General features: G+C 40.3%; 2 protein-coding genes across 5 annotated transcripts; one reads left to right on the forward strand and one right to left on the reverse strand.

The window, feature by feature from the left end:
• Nucleotides 1-288: 288 nt before the first annotated feature.
• LOC112876345 (ribosome biogenesis protein bms1) lies at nucleotides 289-9,709 on the reverse strand. Its single transcript, XM_025940433.1, has 18 exons — nucleotides 9,423-9,709; nucleotides 8,739-8,885; nucleotides 8,575-8,665; nucleotides 8,347-8,465; nucleotides 7,793-7,983; nucleotides 7,360-7,570; nucleotides 6,946-7,183; nucleotides 5,947-6,347; nucleotides 5,591-5,690; nucleotides 5,235-5,425; nucleotides 4,504-4,856; nucleotides 4,159-4,252; nucleotides 3,857-4,075; nucleotides 3,085-3,324; nucleotides 2,081-2,290; nucleotides 1,275-1,541; nucleotides 992-1,195; nucleotides 289-907 (listed from the first exon to the last, which is right to left on the reverse strand). Exons 1-18 carry the CDS (start codon nucleotides 9,561-9,563, stop codon nucleotides 755-757), a joined length of 3,570 nt encoding a protein of 1,189 aa, XP_025796218.1. The 5' UTR covers nucleotides 9,564-9,709; the 3' UTR covers nucleotides 289-754.
• On the forward strand, nucleotides 8,783-15,431 carry LOC112876347 (rho GTPase-activating protein gacN). Of its 4 annotated transcripts, none has more exons than XM_025940439.1 (10): nucleotides 8,783-8,920; nucleotides 10,742-11,185; nucleotides 11,413-11,475; nucleotides 12,124-12,186; nucleotides 12,305-12,367; nucleotides 12,812-12,874; nucleotides 12,943-13,002; nucleotides 13,330-13,461; nucleotides 14,323-14,409; nucleotides 14,642-15,431. In XM_025940439.1, the coding sequence occupies exons 2-10, from the start codon at nucleotides 10,775-10,777 to the stop codon at nucleotides 15,038-15,040; spliced, it is 1,341 nt and encodes a 446-aa protein (XP_025796224.1). In that variant the 5' UTR covers nucleotides 8,783-8,920; nucleotides 10,742-10,774; the 3' UTR covers nucleotides 15,041-15,431. The 4 variants fall into 4 exon arrangements, with proteins under 4 accessions (XP_025796224.1, XP_025796226.1, XP_025796223.1 ...); XM_025940441.1 differs by having other exon boundaries at nucleotides 8,787-8,920; nucleotides 10,754-11,185; XM_025940438.1 differs by lacking the exon at nucleotides 8,783-8,920 and adding an exon at nucleotides 9,900-10,169.

A 15,431-nucleotide genomic window follows, 5' to 3' on the forward strand; every position in this document is an offset into this window, starting at 1 on the left:
TCAGCTAAGCATGTTATCTTATCAACAAAATCGCCAGGTATAGTTCTCAGGCTTGTCAGCTGTCGCTCTTGAGCCACCTCATCATCATCAGACATAATTTTTCAGAGTTTCTACTTGTTCCCTCACTTATCCACCACTACCGCACATGTCGCCCGCTACATTTTCAATTGGGAAAGAAAGAGAGAATGGATACGTCGGACCGGGCAGTACCTCGGTATTCGTGTTCCGTTTTACATGCATATATAATACTCGTGCTGCAAACAAGCATACATCGTTTAGGAACATTTGTTGCCAACTGAGCAACCAGCACATGCTATTGTCAAAGACGTGTCCTGGTCAGTCGGTACAAATAACGGAACGTCGTCAACAGACAACAACACGATATCACATAGCTCCATTAGAGCATTTGGAAGCATCAAAATCTGCCTAGAGTTTGGAAGCATCAAAATTTATTTGGGAGCAAAAAATCATGTGTCAACGACAAAAAACACGTTACAGCGAACAGTACAGAACTTGATGAGAAGCTAAACTTAGGCCTAGGCGTTTCTCCGCCTGAAGCAGTGCGGGTAGCTGAATTCAACACTGACGATCCACGCGTCTCGACCCTGATGGATATAGGGTCATTCCAACTCAGCAGCTATCAATGTATCAACTGAGCAAGAGTGCAGCACATGTTGTGTGGACGAGAGAACAAGCTCTGGGGTGTTGCTAGGTTCCTTGGGCCATATATCCTTTCTTCAGCTCATCATCGCACTCATCTGCGCGCACGTTTCTTTTGCTTATCTTCTTCCCGATATCTCTCACGCCTCTCTTCCCGCTGCCGTTTCTTTGTTAGTTGTTCAGTCTTGGCTTTCTCTGCCTCATATGCCTTCTTCTTCTGCTGTTCCTTGATTTTCTTCTTCCTTGCCTGCAAGAACCCAAGAATGCAAATAAGCAAGAAGCAGAATAACGCCTGGCAATAGCACCACCTGCTGTGTGTGCAAGACATTACCTTCTCATGTTTGAGCAGCATTAGCTGTTGAATTGCTTCATACGTTCTCTTCTCACTGCGTTCCATAATTACTGGCACCCTGTTTTCAACTGTTGGTTGCTTCTGCTTAGGTCTATCCTTTGGCTTAGATTTAAAAGGAAGTAACTGCTGCAGTTTTGCAGGGATCTCTACAGGATTGAACTTCCGCGGTTTCCGCTCAATAGGCTGTGAAGCGGAGATAATACCATATTATGGACAGGAAATAATACAATATGTTATGAGAGAAAAAAAAAAGGTTAAGAACCTTGTAAGCCGAGTCCTTGTTGTGTGGAATAGGTATATTGTGCGCCCTCCGCAACTCAGCAGTTGTTCTCATGCCTTGCCAGGTCTCCTTTCGGGGTTGAAGAGCAGTGGTCACAAGGTTACAGTAAGTGGGAATTTCAACATTGACCCAGGCACGCAGGAAAACAATGTCACTCATAAGAATTCTGTCCTCAAATGTGCATCTTGCAATTCCTTCTGTATTTTCCCCTTTTCTCTTTAGCGCATCTCCTGGTTCAATCTTTGCTGCCTGTAATGAATGAAACTTTATTTGCATGCATACAGTTTAACAGTTGTGTTAGCCCAAAATTCAAGAAACTATCTGCTTAGTGTGTCTCACGTTCAAGATGAGCCCGAATTTTCTCTTCATCAACAGCTCAAAGAAAAAGGCTAACTACAGCTCAGTTCAGCAAATAAACTTAAATCTGAAGAGGTACTTGCCTACCCTTGTATTAGACCTTTTACCTCTTATTATTAATTAATACTTAAACTCGTAGTCCTTAGTCCGGATGTTGTCAATTTATCAGCATGGTACCAGTGGAAGGGTGAAAACAATTTTGATATCTTTGTCCGCTTAGGAATGAAGTCTTTCCACTTTAAATTTACGATCTATTGACATATACTGATCGCAAGAACTAAGCAGAAGAGAAAGAAGTTGCAACATTAAAAACGTCACGAAGCTAACAGTTGTCGTTACAATTTGGAAACTTTAAGATAGTATAAACAGAATAGTTGGTGCAACAACCACCACCCCGGTACACTATTCAAGCATATTGTTTTATGCATTACCTTTTTAACTTGTCCTCTGATTCCACTTACTGTCCGAATGGCTGCACCTTCAAACCTAGCAACCTCTAAATCAGATGTGAACATCCCTTTGATCAGAGCAGTCTTTTTAAATATCTTGCATGGTGTGCCTGTGAGTTTGATCTTCTTCACAATTCTGGCAGTATTGTTGAATTCTTGAACCCAGCCTGTTGCAGTTATCCTAAATGGCACCTGAGCAGATTGTAAGCATTGTTGCAAAGTATATCAGCCTAAGGACATAAAAATGAATGATAAAAAATTGAATGAGAATAAATTATAACTGAAAGTAGTTTGAAGTGGGTCCCGAGGAACACATTGAAAAGGAAAATATTAATAGATTAATGTGCCCTACTGCCTCCGTTCCAAAATATAGTTCGTTTTGGCTTTTCTAGATTCATAGGATTTGCCATGCATCTAGATATAATGTATGTCTAAGTGCATATCAAAATCTATGAACCTAGAAAAGCCAAAACGAACTACATTTTGAAACGGAGGGAGTACTTCTCAATCCCATTCCTTGTCAAACTAATCACTAACAAACACTTCCATCAACTAAAATTCTGACCTCTCCTGACTAGCTTTAGTCTTCCTGAATCATCCTATAGTCATTAACTTTTTTTTTTAAAAAAAACAAAGTTTCAACCCCGCTTACAATATAGAGAAACAAAAATGCCATTTGTTTCTAAATGGAGGATGAAAACAAAATACAAGATAAAGACTGGGCCAGAGTTCCTGTTTACTGGTAGCACAATTGTGTTTTTTTTTGGTTCAGCTAGGATCATTTTTTTTTATAATAGATATGTTTTCCAGTAGTTCAGTCACCTAGAATCATAGTCGTTCTTGTCATACAAAGCCAGTAAAAGGTGAGAAAAGTACCCCAAACAAGGCAGGAAAGGCCATACATGGCATTAGTATCAGGAAGTTCTAAAAACTATGATGTTTCCTTTGCATCTTATGGACTAATGTAGGCAGATCACTGATTCTACCTGATTGTTGGAAAGATTCTGGACTGCTAATACACCACTCTTTGGTGGAGCAAGTGGCCCCCAGAACATAGCAAAACAATGCATATGCTCAGGCGTATACTTCAGCATGCGATGTCGACCATTCTGATCCTCTATTGCATAGACAGGAGTTGTTTGAAATCGCCTCCAACCAATTGAGACAATGATTGGGTCCTTTGTCTTCAGTACTTTCCTGTGCCACCTATGGCGCTTCAAACTTGCCTACATGATAGGAAAATAAGGTATTTATGAGTCCCTAACAAGACAGAAACATGCATTTGAATAATTGCAATATTCAGAAAATTCAATGCTGTAATAACAAACCAGCTTAATATTACTCCCAACATTTTGCACAGCAAGGATGTATAATATATGTCTTTATATTAAAGAAGTGAGCTCTATTTGTTATATAAGAAGAGCACTTGCAACCAAACATGCAGTTATACTTGTTGTACAACTGCAACTATCTTTATCAATGGGTCCTAGATCTCCTTTTTCTTTGTTCAGATTGGCAGGGAACACCAATCAAACATGGAGGATACAAAATAAATTATTCTGTAGGTATATCATAAATTGATTGGCAAGATCGTAAAACTAACTGCACCATCATCTTATTCATGTCAGACCACCGGCATATTATCCCAACAATCCAGAGCATTGAATGAAAAGAAAACAAGACCAAAAATGTATCATCCTAGCAGGTCCATCATTTCCATGGACTATGGAGGCAGCAAACAGGACCAAAGAAACTGACCTGCATGTAGCCCGTGTTCTCCTCACCAAGGCCAATACCCCCAACAAGAATGGGGTGGCAAGGATCAAAATGCTCAACAAGCTCAAATGGCACACCATGTACTTCTAATCTGATATAAGTGCCAGTCCTGAATCCCTCAATTTCTACTCGGGTATCCTCATCCAGATCGTTGAGCTCAGATATATTCATTTGCTTGCGCATTTCCATTTCCTCCTTTAACTGAAGGTACAAAATCTTATTAATACCCAAGAACAAAGTGAAGACCTAAAAGAAACAACTAGGCAAAGCACATTAAGATATACTTTGTCAAAATAGCTCCCTCCATTAGACTGTTCTCTTCTGGATTTCTTCTTGTCATCATCAGCTTCGTCACCAGAGAGCTCAGATCCATCATATGTAGGTTTCAGTCAAAGAAACAAAGGATAGAAAGATAGACAAGGTATATGGAAAATAAAACAACAAAAAACATCAAGTAACCCTGTCAAAGTATGTGGAGAACTCTACCCAGCATAAGAGATGAGCAAAAGAGCATGAAACAGAAGCTGCAAATGAAAATAGCATGGTAGTAACAGTGCCCCTTAAATGATTGTTAGTAAGTGGGCAATGACATGAAAAGATAATAAAAACAATGACCACATAAAGGATATTGCGCATCAAATTTTGATCTAAGTGCCAGCTTCTTACGTCTTCTTTCTTCAACTTCTAGGTCATCTTCTTTGTGAGCACCACCATTCCCTTCAGCATTTTCAGATGCCTGGCTCTTATGTACCTCGCCAGTTTCAAGATCTTCAAAATCACCATAGATTTCTTCATCATCTTCTCCATTGTCATTTAACTCCTGTCCTCGTAAAGCAGCTTTTGACCAATTTCCCGTCACAAAACGATCACGGATGCTATTGATGAGATCTTCATTAGACCAATCTCTTAGCTTAGCTTTGAAAAACTTGGAGCAATCCTCAGCATCAATATCATCATAGGTTGGCAATTCATTATCTGCTTGCTGCAAACCAAAACACACACACATTTATGTTTTGAAACCAATTATAAACTATAAATTTTACAACCATGTGCAATATACAAATTACTCCAAGTACTACCTCACATATAGGAAAATGTTATATTCAATCCTTCTTCCTCCACCCAAAAACTGACAGCTAGCGGCTAACATTTTCGTTGTCCCCAACAGATCAGGGTGAGAATGGTACGGTGTTAGGGTAAGAGTGGTTATTTATTAACTTCGCTCTCCTAACGATCTCTTCAAAACAATTAACTTTCAAACTAATATGACAACTTAAAAAGGGAAAGGATTATTTATCCTACAGAAAAAATAGTATAGCTTGCATTGGCCTCATAAACCATGCAAGCAACAAACCTGTACCTTCTTTTGTCCTTTTGGTACGAAAAATTCATCATCTGAGCTATTGGCTTCAGTATCATCGTTTTCTTTTGACACCACACTGTCTAGCTTTACCGAAGGCTCATACACACGTTGCATCAGACTGGCACTCCGTCGGGACAGTGTTGCAAGCAAGGACTCTTTCCATTTTGAAGTGTTTTCAGTTTCGTCATCTAAAATAGCAAAATACAAAAACAATTGTATGTCAAAACAAAAGGACAATCACTTTTCTTTGCAAACATAATTATTCCAGCAAAGAAATTAGCAACCACAATTTGTACATGTGGCATAGATCGCTGCAGCAAGCAAGATATCCATGTGTGTGAACATAGTATTACCTGAAGCACCAGCTTCTCCACTGTCATCTGATGATGTAGAACCTCCAGATAACTCGTCATCACCAGAATCCTCATTGGCACTGTCATCTTCATCAGTTACCTATAAGGTAAACAAAGGATCGAAATATTAGTTCAGCCAAAGAACTTCACACTTTGACCAAATAGAATCCCAGCCTGGACTATGCCATTTCTTAGCTTGGTTACATATAACAAATAAATGCATATTTTTCAAAAGAGAGAACTATCTCCTACACATAAAGCCATGCTCCAAATGACAATGATTATAAAGTGAATTCAACAGGACCCAGGACAAGAAAAGCTATTCCTTGATAGGAAAATAGGGAAAAATAACTAACATCGTCATCAATATCATCTTGAAATTTAGAGGATACAGCTTTTCGCCTCAATCTTCCATTACAAAATTCTACTTCCTCCCTTAATTCAACATCACGATCCCTTTGCTGAATATCATCATCATTGTCCCCTTCACTATCACTAGAGCATCCAGAATGCCCATCGCTGTCCATGGTGTCAGCATTGGTAGTGTTAATACCGTCTACTTGCTCGAAAACATTTGCATCTCCCTGATCATCCTGGCTTGCAGAGATGACATTGCCGTCCGCATCACTGTCTTTGGATTGAGCAGCAGCCCCTCTACCAAAGAAATTTATAAAACTTTTTTCCAGTTTTTCATCGAGGGAGTATCTTGTATTTTGAAGTCTTTGTACAAGGGCCACACCAACATCTTTACCTTTCCCTGTAAAGTGATAGTCCAGCAGTCGAACAAAAAAAAAAGGCATAAGGGCAAACTCAATTTCAAAATTAAGGGTCAGGAATCTAGATGGTAAACTGATGTCAATATCCTTCTAGTGCAAGTGGACAGACAATAACATGCTTTTAAAAGCTTCATGTTCTATGTAAATCTGATGCCTGAAAAACGAGCTCCCATTTCCAAATATGCACACAAACTAAACATATCAATCATAGGTGTAACAAATGGAATGATTGAAGAACCACAAAGATGGACATTCTAGTTTTGGTAAAACACCAAAAACTTTTTGATACTAGGTTTTCATGCAGCAACCGTGTATGCTACAGCCAGCCTCATTTCACCATGCAGCATCAGAAATAATCATTTGAATTGCTAAAGAAGTTAATTAGCACAGAAACGGAAACATAAGTTTCAGATTAATCATCTGATATTCTTGTTAATAAAAGCATGTTTATGCGTACACTTCCATCGGGATAGCATTAGAATGAGCGTTTACTTCAAGAAACCCCAAAACAAGCATCGTAATGAATGAACGAGGGACTTGGCATTGGGTAAGGATAGATTGGATAAATTATAGGCTAACCTTGCTTTTTAGGTGCTTCATTGTCATCATTCTTTGAAAACTGAACAAGATGATCATTGATATTGATGTATACCGCATCCTTGTCATAAAGTAGATCCCCAAGACCAGACATTGGTGCATAGAACAGCTTTTCCTTGTCACGCAATCCTCTTTTCTTTGCAGCTGATGGCAAAGGGCAAGGATCAGCCAAACCCGTCACCCCAGACAAGCTGAAATCACCTGCACCTGTGATATGCACCTGCACAAATTATTTGCGCATTTTTAATACTATGCAAGTACACTTTTCTGGAAAAGAAACACTATAATCTGTTTATTGGCACTCCAAAGAACAAAGAAGTAACATAATAACTCAAAATCAAGTTCCACTGAACTCAAAATCAAGTTCCACTGACCATAAAAAGAACAAATACTCACCTTGGTCCCCCTTTTCATATTACAGCCACGAAGGTAACCATATAATGTTATTTTTCTGTCACACTTTTTGTTAAGGCGCACATTTTCTGGAGGGGTGACATCTTCAAATCTATCAACTAACAAATAAGGATGTGCCATCCGCCAACTCAATGGAACAGGCTTGATTACGGAGATGAATCTTGCAAGATTATGGACTTCTCTTTTGGTGTATCTGCATGAAATTTATATGACAAATGGTAAGGATCTAACCAATAATTTCATCAAAGAATGCAAGACGCAGGTAATATATGTCTGCATCGTGAAGTTGCACTATAAGATAAACCATAGCAACTCTGTATAATATACGGATCGAACTGGTACAAATTGACATAACCATATGGATTGGTGTACAAGTAAATAGAAAATAATAATCTGAAAGACCAAAGAAACTTACTTTCCATGAATGAGACCAGACAAGTAGAATAGTTTTGCTCCCTCCTTTATCTCAGCCCAGAATCGATGTTTAAGGCGCTGCTTAGTTTTCCTGAGTTTCTTCACATCTTTAAACTTATCAAGATGTGTGAGTACTCCCATCACCTTGGGGAATCCATGCACTTGCATGATATTAAGAAACTCAAATGTGTCCTGGGAACAAGTGTTCATTTACAAGAAAACATTTATGGAGTTAGCCGTGCAGATACAAAAAAAATATACACGACAATATAGGCCAATACAATATGAGTGCACCATTAGTATAAGTTAAAGTCAGCACCATGGTATGATGTGGCTTGACACTTCATAGTTAACACTGTGTCCACTGTTGGACACTAGGTCATGAAAATGAAAAAAGAACCAAACATATGAGCCCGGTAGGATATGGATGACCTTCTAAGGTACATTTAGAGAGAAAAGGCGTACTTTGAACTCTTCTAGGTGCTGGACAGAAAACTTAACAGAGCTACATATTGAACTGGTAGAAAATGTGAAAATAAAAGTCTGACCACACACCATTTCAAAACCATAGCTTCCATCAATGAGCAATAAAGCAAGATCAGCTATTTTAGCAGCATCAATCATTCCGTTTATATCATTTGGACACTCCAAGAACTGTACCCTCCTGCTTTTACCTGCAAACAACAAAAAACATATAATACAAATCTTAGCATCTTCACAATAATCTGGTATAGTTTCCACATGTGTTGATTTCGATGTAGAAGATGTAAAAGGCTTATTAACCTGATACAACAGTGATGGGACCACGGACTTCTGACAGGTTTTGTTTGGTGTAGTGCTTTACCAGACATTTTATCAACAGAGACTTCCCAACCTAATAAATTTGAAGTGAAATAATGATAAGATACAATGCATTAACCATCATTTGTGCACATCGTAGAGCATACCTGCGGAGGTCCTTGAACTACTACAACAAAAGGAGGAGGTTCACCGATTGAACGGTCCATTATAGGAACATGAAGTCGCCGTTGTTCAATCTCTGCTGACCGAGCCTGTAGACGCTTGGCCTTCGTTGCTGACTGAAATGCAAAAGCCTGAAAGAATGGCAAGGTAGTCTAATTAGAACAAGGTATGCTCTAACACTGCTGTATGCTCCACAATATCATCAAACACCCTGTACAATATACATTTAGGTTGCTAATATGACGACTTGCCCAGAGTTATTGACAATTCTGGATTTTGAGCTAGCTCGAACCACCTGATTTGACTATGTATGCATAACTTGAATCAGGTGGCTTAATAAACTACAGAATTATCAGGTTCTCCAATAAAATGGTAGAAGTGGGCTTCACATGTGATTAACAGGATGTGTATATTCCAAATTAACTAGCAATCTCAAAATAGAGCACAATTCTATGCGCAAAAACCCTTACTGTGCGCATTATTTAAAAGGTCGAGCTGTAACAACCTGAAATACTACTTCCCCTAAGATTCAATCTCAGCTAATAAAAAAAGAGTAAATCGCTAAGGATCACATTTAATCATTGCTGAACGTGAACGCCCTCTCACGGTCGCTCGGGCAGGTCACTCCACGGACATCAACCAAGGGCCTTCACGAATCTGTATCGTACCTTGGGGTTCTTCTGCTCGCCCCCACCGTCATCGCCGGCTGCGCCCTTGCCCTTGCCCTTCTTCTTCCGCGCCTTGGCGCCGGACTTGTGCTGGCGGTGCGCCTTATGCGGCTGCTCCCCGCCTCCGTCCGCCGGAGCCATGGGGCTAGCTTCGGTTCGCTGCCTCCAAGCTTCTCCTGCGCGGTGCTGCTGCGGAGAGAGAGGGTTTGCGGCGGTGGGCCTCTGCCGCTGCTGTCGGGAGGGAGAAGAGCCTGACGAGGGTTTAGGGACGCGGCGGCGGCGGCGGCGCTTCTCTCTCTGTGTAACGAGGGGGAGCGACCGACACATGTGTTCGATAGAAGTGGGCTGAACTGGGCCCATGGGAGCTGTTTAGAGCCCAGAGTGTGGATGGGCTTCGAATCCATTGAGGCCCATTTTGTGCAGCTTAATTTCCCTTTTCCTTTTTTCCTGCCATGATTCACGAAAATCACGAGCGCAGCGACAGGCCGCCGGGCGTTGCGGTTCCGCCAGCTCGTCCTCGTCGTCCGCCTCTCCAGTCTCCACTCCTCTCCCCACGACAACGCAGATCCCCCCACCCATTAATCAAACAGGCGCACGCTTCCCCCCGAAATCAACCCTCCCAGCTAATTTAAGAGCATCTCCAGCAGGTTGATTTCCCCCCGCTCCTTCTCCTCTTGCTGGCACCAGATCCCCACCCTCCTCCGATTGTAACGTGGAAGCGGCGGCGGCGGCGGCGGCGTTTCTAGGGTTAGCTCTCTTGCTCCACTGGCATTTCTCTATACATGGCAGCGAATTTTGCGTTGCTATTTTTTTCGTCGCGAGTTCGGGGTCCATTACTTGTAAACCTGTTATGGTCAATTCAAACTTTTGCATATGCACAAATTCGTGAAGTTAGATCCTTTGCGTGGTACGGCGGCCGACTGTCATCTGCCTTGCCGGCGTTGTGAGTATGTAATCTTGCGACGTGCAGCCGTTGGTTTCACGTGTTCACGGGCATTGGCGATGAGGAAGGGGGTACTTGAAACTAGAATTTGAGGTTTTGAGTGCGTGTAGAATTTGTGGTTACCGCTGCGAGGTTTCTTGTTGCTGTTATTTCCTCTTCCTGCTTTCATCGTAGAGAGGTGTTTTAGTTCCTGCAAGTGGAAAATTTATATGATTTATGATCTCACGAAGTTAAAGGTTGGGTCCCCCCCCCCAAATAATCACACTTAGGTGAAACATGGGGAATATATTTAACATATTCAATTTAGTTATGGAAACAGTTTGTTCATCAAATGTGACTGAAAGTATATTCTTTTTTGTCTATTCATTAATACAAGGATTTATTGAAGGGCTGGGCTTTGTGAGGAAATATGGATTCCAAAAAGAAGAGGAACAAGAAGAAGAAAGGAAACCAAGGGAAGAACGCCGTTGATGTAACGTCCAACGCTGGAGAAGCTGCTCCCCAGCACCACAATCACGAGTCAGCCCCAAAAGACCATTATAAAGGTTCTGATGCGGATGATGCCATGTCCAGCGTTGGAGAGGGAGTTCCTCAGTACCAGAATCATGAGCCGACTCTACACTCAGATCATAATGGCACAAATGCCCATGATAGTACATCCTCTATTGGAGAGGGTATTCCATGCTACCAGGACACTGAACCTACGCTAACACAAGAGAATCACAAGGCCAGCAATGCAGTCCCTGCAGATCAGAGGAGCATTGGGATGTCAGAGTCTAGTGTGGAGCTTGACATGCACAGACTTTATGAAGCCAAACTCGTAAGTGGTTTGCGGGTTTGCAAAATTGTAATGAACCATCCTTTTATTCATTTTTTTACAGTGCTAGGATGGAATAACTATTTAGCTGGCAATTGAAATGACAAATAATGCATTTACTGTGCTGCAGTATTAGTCAGATAGTTATGTGGATCATGTGACTTTATTTTAGTTCCGCACTTGTCTAAATATGAGGTAACTAGACAATAAAGCAGTATATTGCAATGCAGGATAAACTACACGTGACAATAAAGCAGTTGGAGGATGAAAAGAGTTTATGGCTTCAAAAAGGGGTAGGTATAACTGGGCATACTTAAAAGAACTGCTTTTGTTTAGATTTTTTCTGAAGCTTTTATTTGGTACTATAATTTTTGATAATTTTGGAGAAAATCATAGCAAATATATTCACCATTTCACCTCCGCATCAACTTTCCAAATTACAACTGTCAGCATTCAGTCTGCCTGCTTTCACAACAGAAATGAAAAAGATTTATCTGAAGCATATTTGCATTTATCACTTTTCAGTTTGCAAAATTTCTACTGTGATAAAGTATTTTCAGACTTATTAACGTTTCCCAAGTATAAGTTGTTCTACAACTTTGACGTACATGTTTCTAGTTTATTCATTTTGCACCCTATTCATACTTAAGGAAGGACGACAAAAGTGTAGCAAAAAATGAAAGGCACCAATGTGATTTTCTCGTGCCTTTTAATTTATGTTTCAGTCTAAGTGATGCACTGTGTTCTGTATACAGGACAGGACACATCACACATGCATCCGAAGTAGTTCCAAACGTACTTTTATCATATTTTATGTCTTTATGTCATATGTCATGAGAGTTTAGTGCTTTGGCTGGATGAGTTGAATGCTGATGAGCACATGATTATTGAAGTGCTCCAACAATCATATAAGAAATAATGTTTCATTCCTTCTCCTGCAGAACACCATGGAGAGTGAGCTTGAAAAGTTGCATAGCAAAGTGGGTTTTCATGCGCAAAATGAGGTAGAGTTTGTTTGCTGGATGCAAACCATCATGTGATTTAATCAATAGCAATTTTCTGCCCTCTAGCATGGTGACTTCAAATCTGTCCATCTAAATTTTTTATCGTTCTAATCTGTAGGTACTTTTGGAGGAAAAATTGAATAGTCTACAGATTGGTTACGATGAGCTGATAAAGAAGGAGGTAGTTAATGTTTCCTCGGCTGATTTCTTTATTTGTGTAGGGGTATGATTCATAATGCGTCAATGCCACTCTTGCCTGGATTTTGGTGACCAGGATTCAGGAGTAGAGTAGCACCCTAGGGAACTAGGACCACATCCTTAGGTACAGGTTTAAGATGCCAATAGGCTATAAAAGTACACATTATGCCCTGTGAAAGAGTGAAATACAGTGCACACCTTCTGTTTTCCTGATGACCTTGAAACCCCATATTGAGGAGATAATTTTTAGCTTTAATAATCTAGGGGCATCAACCCAGTTACCGTATTTTCTTCTTCTTAATACAAACATGCACAGCTCTCCTGCATACTAAGTAGGCTTCAATTGTTTAATGTTGCCAAAACACCACCGTGTTTCTCCTTTCTTTACATGATTTTTTTGTAACTCTTGTTTGGTGATTCCATGTAGGAAGTTTTGGGTAACAAAGTCAGGTGCATAGATGACATCAATGGTACCTTAACTCGTCACGAGGTAACACTGCACGCATTTGAAGGCTTTTTCTTTCTTTCAATTGGCTGATGTGTAAGTGATTTTCTTAGGCTTTGCTTAAAGAAAGATTAAGTGAGCTGGAGGAAACAAATAAAAACCTGGTGGCACAGGTATTGCATTTTTTTCCTACTTTTCATTTTATCTGTATAGGGTTTGTTGTGCAATATCTGGTTATCTAGTTGAGGGGGAAAATATTATATAACTACTGAATAGGCATTTTGGTAGCTTTGATGTATCAAGTAATCTGAATTTCTGGGTAAATTTAAGAATTCAAATTTTCTACATCGTGTGTACTTAAAAAACCCTCTTATTTTCATGGTTTATCAGCCAGAACGTAAACATGTCCAATTTGGACCTCGGCAATTTGAATTTCATTTGTAGTAGACACAATATTCTTATATCCTCTGATATTACCATTTAATAACAAAGTCTGGCAGGTGAAGGTGCTGGAGGAAGCCTCAAGCAATACTTCTGCGGAAAATCACACGTTGGTTAAAAAAATGGATGAACTGGATTCAAGACTACAAGCACTTGAAGCTAGGGCTGCTCTTAGTGAAGCCTCAGAAAAGGTAAAGGCTGTGCTCTACTCCTTCCGTCAACAAATATAAGAGCTTCTGAGATTTTTAGGATAGATTAAGGGAGGTAGGAAAGGACTCTTGAATCCGGTATTCAAGGAGTTGAACATGCCGGGCAACTCCTGATTGGATAGATTACAGGGAGGCTATTGGGGGGCAGCTCCAAATTGGCTAGATTAAAAGCTAATTTAATGCCCTGGGGCAGAATACCCTATATCCGTGGACAAAATTTGATCCCCATAACCCCTTGTATTTGTGGCTGGAGGGAGTATATTTTTATGTTGATTCTGAAGTGTTCTATTGTTATGGTAAAGTCCACATTACACCCCTTGCTAGAGTCCAATTTTTAATCCTGAGCTCCAAGCCCATGCATGTTACACTGTTGAAGCCTTGGACCAGACATTTTACCGCCCCACACACCTTTGAAGGTGGTTTCCATCATATGTGGCATGCACATGGCAATAATTTTGCCTTGCAGACTTGTTTTGGGGTGATTCAGCAGCCCAGGCATCTCTCGGTCACCTGAACCTCCAATAAAAATGGCTCTCCACCTATGGCCCGTTGCTCGGCCATATTTGTATTTATTTATATTTAGTCCATGTGGCAAAGCCACTGTCACATGTATGCCACATTAGATGAAAACCACCTTCTAGTGAGCATGGGGTTATAATCTGTCTGATACTCTGGTTCCAATACTTCAAGATTAGTGTGTGGTATTGGAATTGAAGGTTGAAAATTGGACTCTAGCAAGAGTTGAATGGTGGAAGATGGAGTTTACCCTATTTATACCTCTAGCGAAATTACTACATATGATTAGCCTTCAGGTTCTAGAATGTAACATAAATGGTAATGCAGGTCTCTGACAATAAAGTCATAGATCCAATGAATCTTTCCAGTCCACTACATCAGCAAACAATTGGTTTTACTGAGGCGATGATCAAAGTAAGTGTTTTTAGGGTGAATTATTTTAATGTTTATTTCCTTTCGCTAAATGTGCATATTGTTATTCCAAGTTCCATCAAGTGTTTGTTTGTACCAAATTACTTATTATTCATAATATCAAGGTCTAGATATGGTAGCTTGTTCTCTCCCATGTGTGTTCCTCCCGATAGATTAGGACTAATAATTCACATCTCTGCAACTTATAACTGTTTGCACATGTTTCTTCCTGCAGGGTAATGAACTGATTGCTGAGAGAGATCTGAGCAGTTCAGTGGAACTTATTACTGATAATAGCTATCGTCAAATCAACAATACTCCCAGCAATGCATATGCTAGTAATCATCCACAGGAAACATCAATACAGCTTCCGGAAATAGGAACCAGCAATAGTATTGCCCAAGCTCACGTTGATGTTAATGAGCATCGATTTGATGGACCAACAAGTGAAGAAATTGTTCCAGTTCCATTGGATGATATACAGATTCATGAGGATGACCCACGGCAGCCAGGAGCAGAAGATGAGATAGATGAGGTTCCGTTTTCTGATGCCCCAATCACTGGTGCTCCATTCCGATTGATCTCATTTGTTGCTAGGTATGTCAGTGGTGCTGACTTGGTGAACAAGAAATAACTGCCTGCATATCAAGAAGATCTGGATGCCAGGATGAGTCTCTTTTTGATGATGCTGATTAATTTTTGAGTATGTTAAGATAGTATGGGTGGATTGGATTCAGCAGAGATATGGAAGCTCTGCTCATTCTTGGTAGTGCTCATGAGTCATGTCACTGCCATTCTTCTCCTTCCCCTGTCCTTTTTTCAGGCGCAGGAGGAATTTGTGTTCCTTGCTTTGTACAAGAGGCTATGTACCATGGCTCTTCTATACCGGTCTAACCATGTGAAAGTTGAAAGTTGTATTGACCAGAGATAACGTTAACAGCTGAAATTTTGGTATACTGCATACACCAGGATGATGCACTGACAATGTAACCTGTGGAAGATAGCTAAATGCTTTGATTATTGCA

Source organism: Panicum hallii, chromosome 9, assembly GCF_002211085.1.
Source record: "Panicum hallii strain FIL2 chromosome 9, PHallii_v3.1, whole genome shotgun sequence".
NCBI lineage: Eukaryota > Viridiplantae > Streptophyta > Magnoliopsida > Poales > Poaceae > Panicum > Panicum hallii.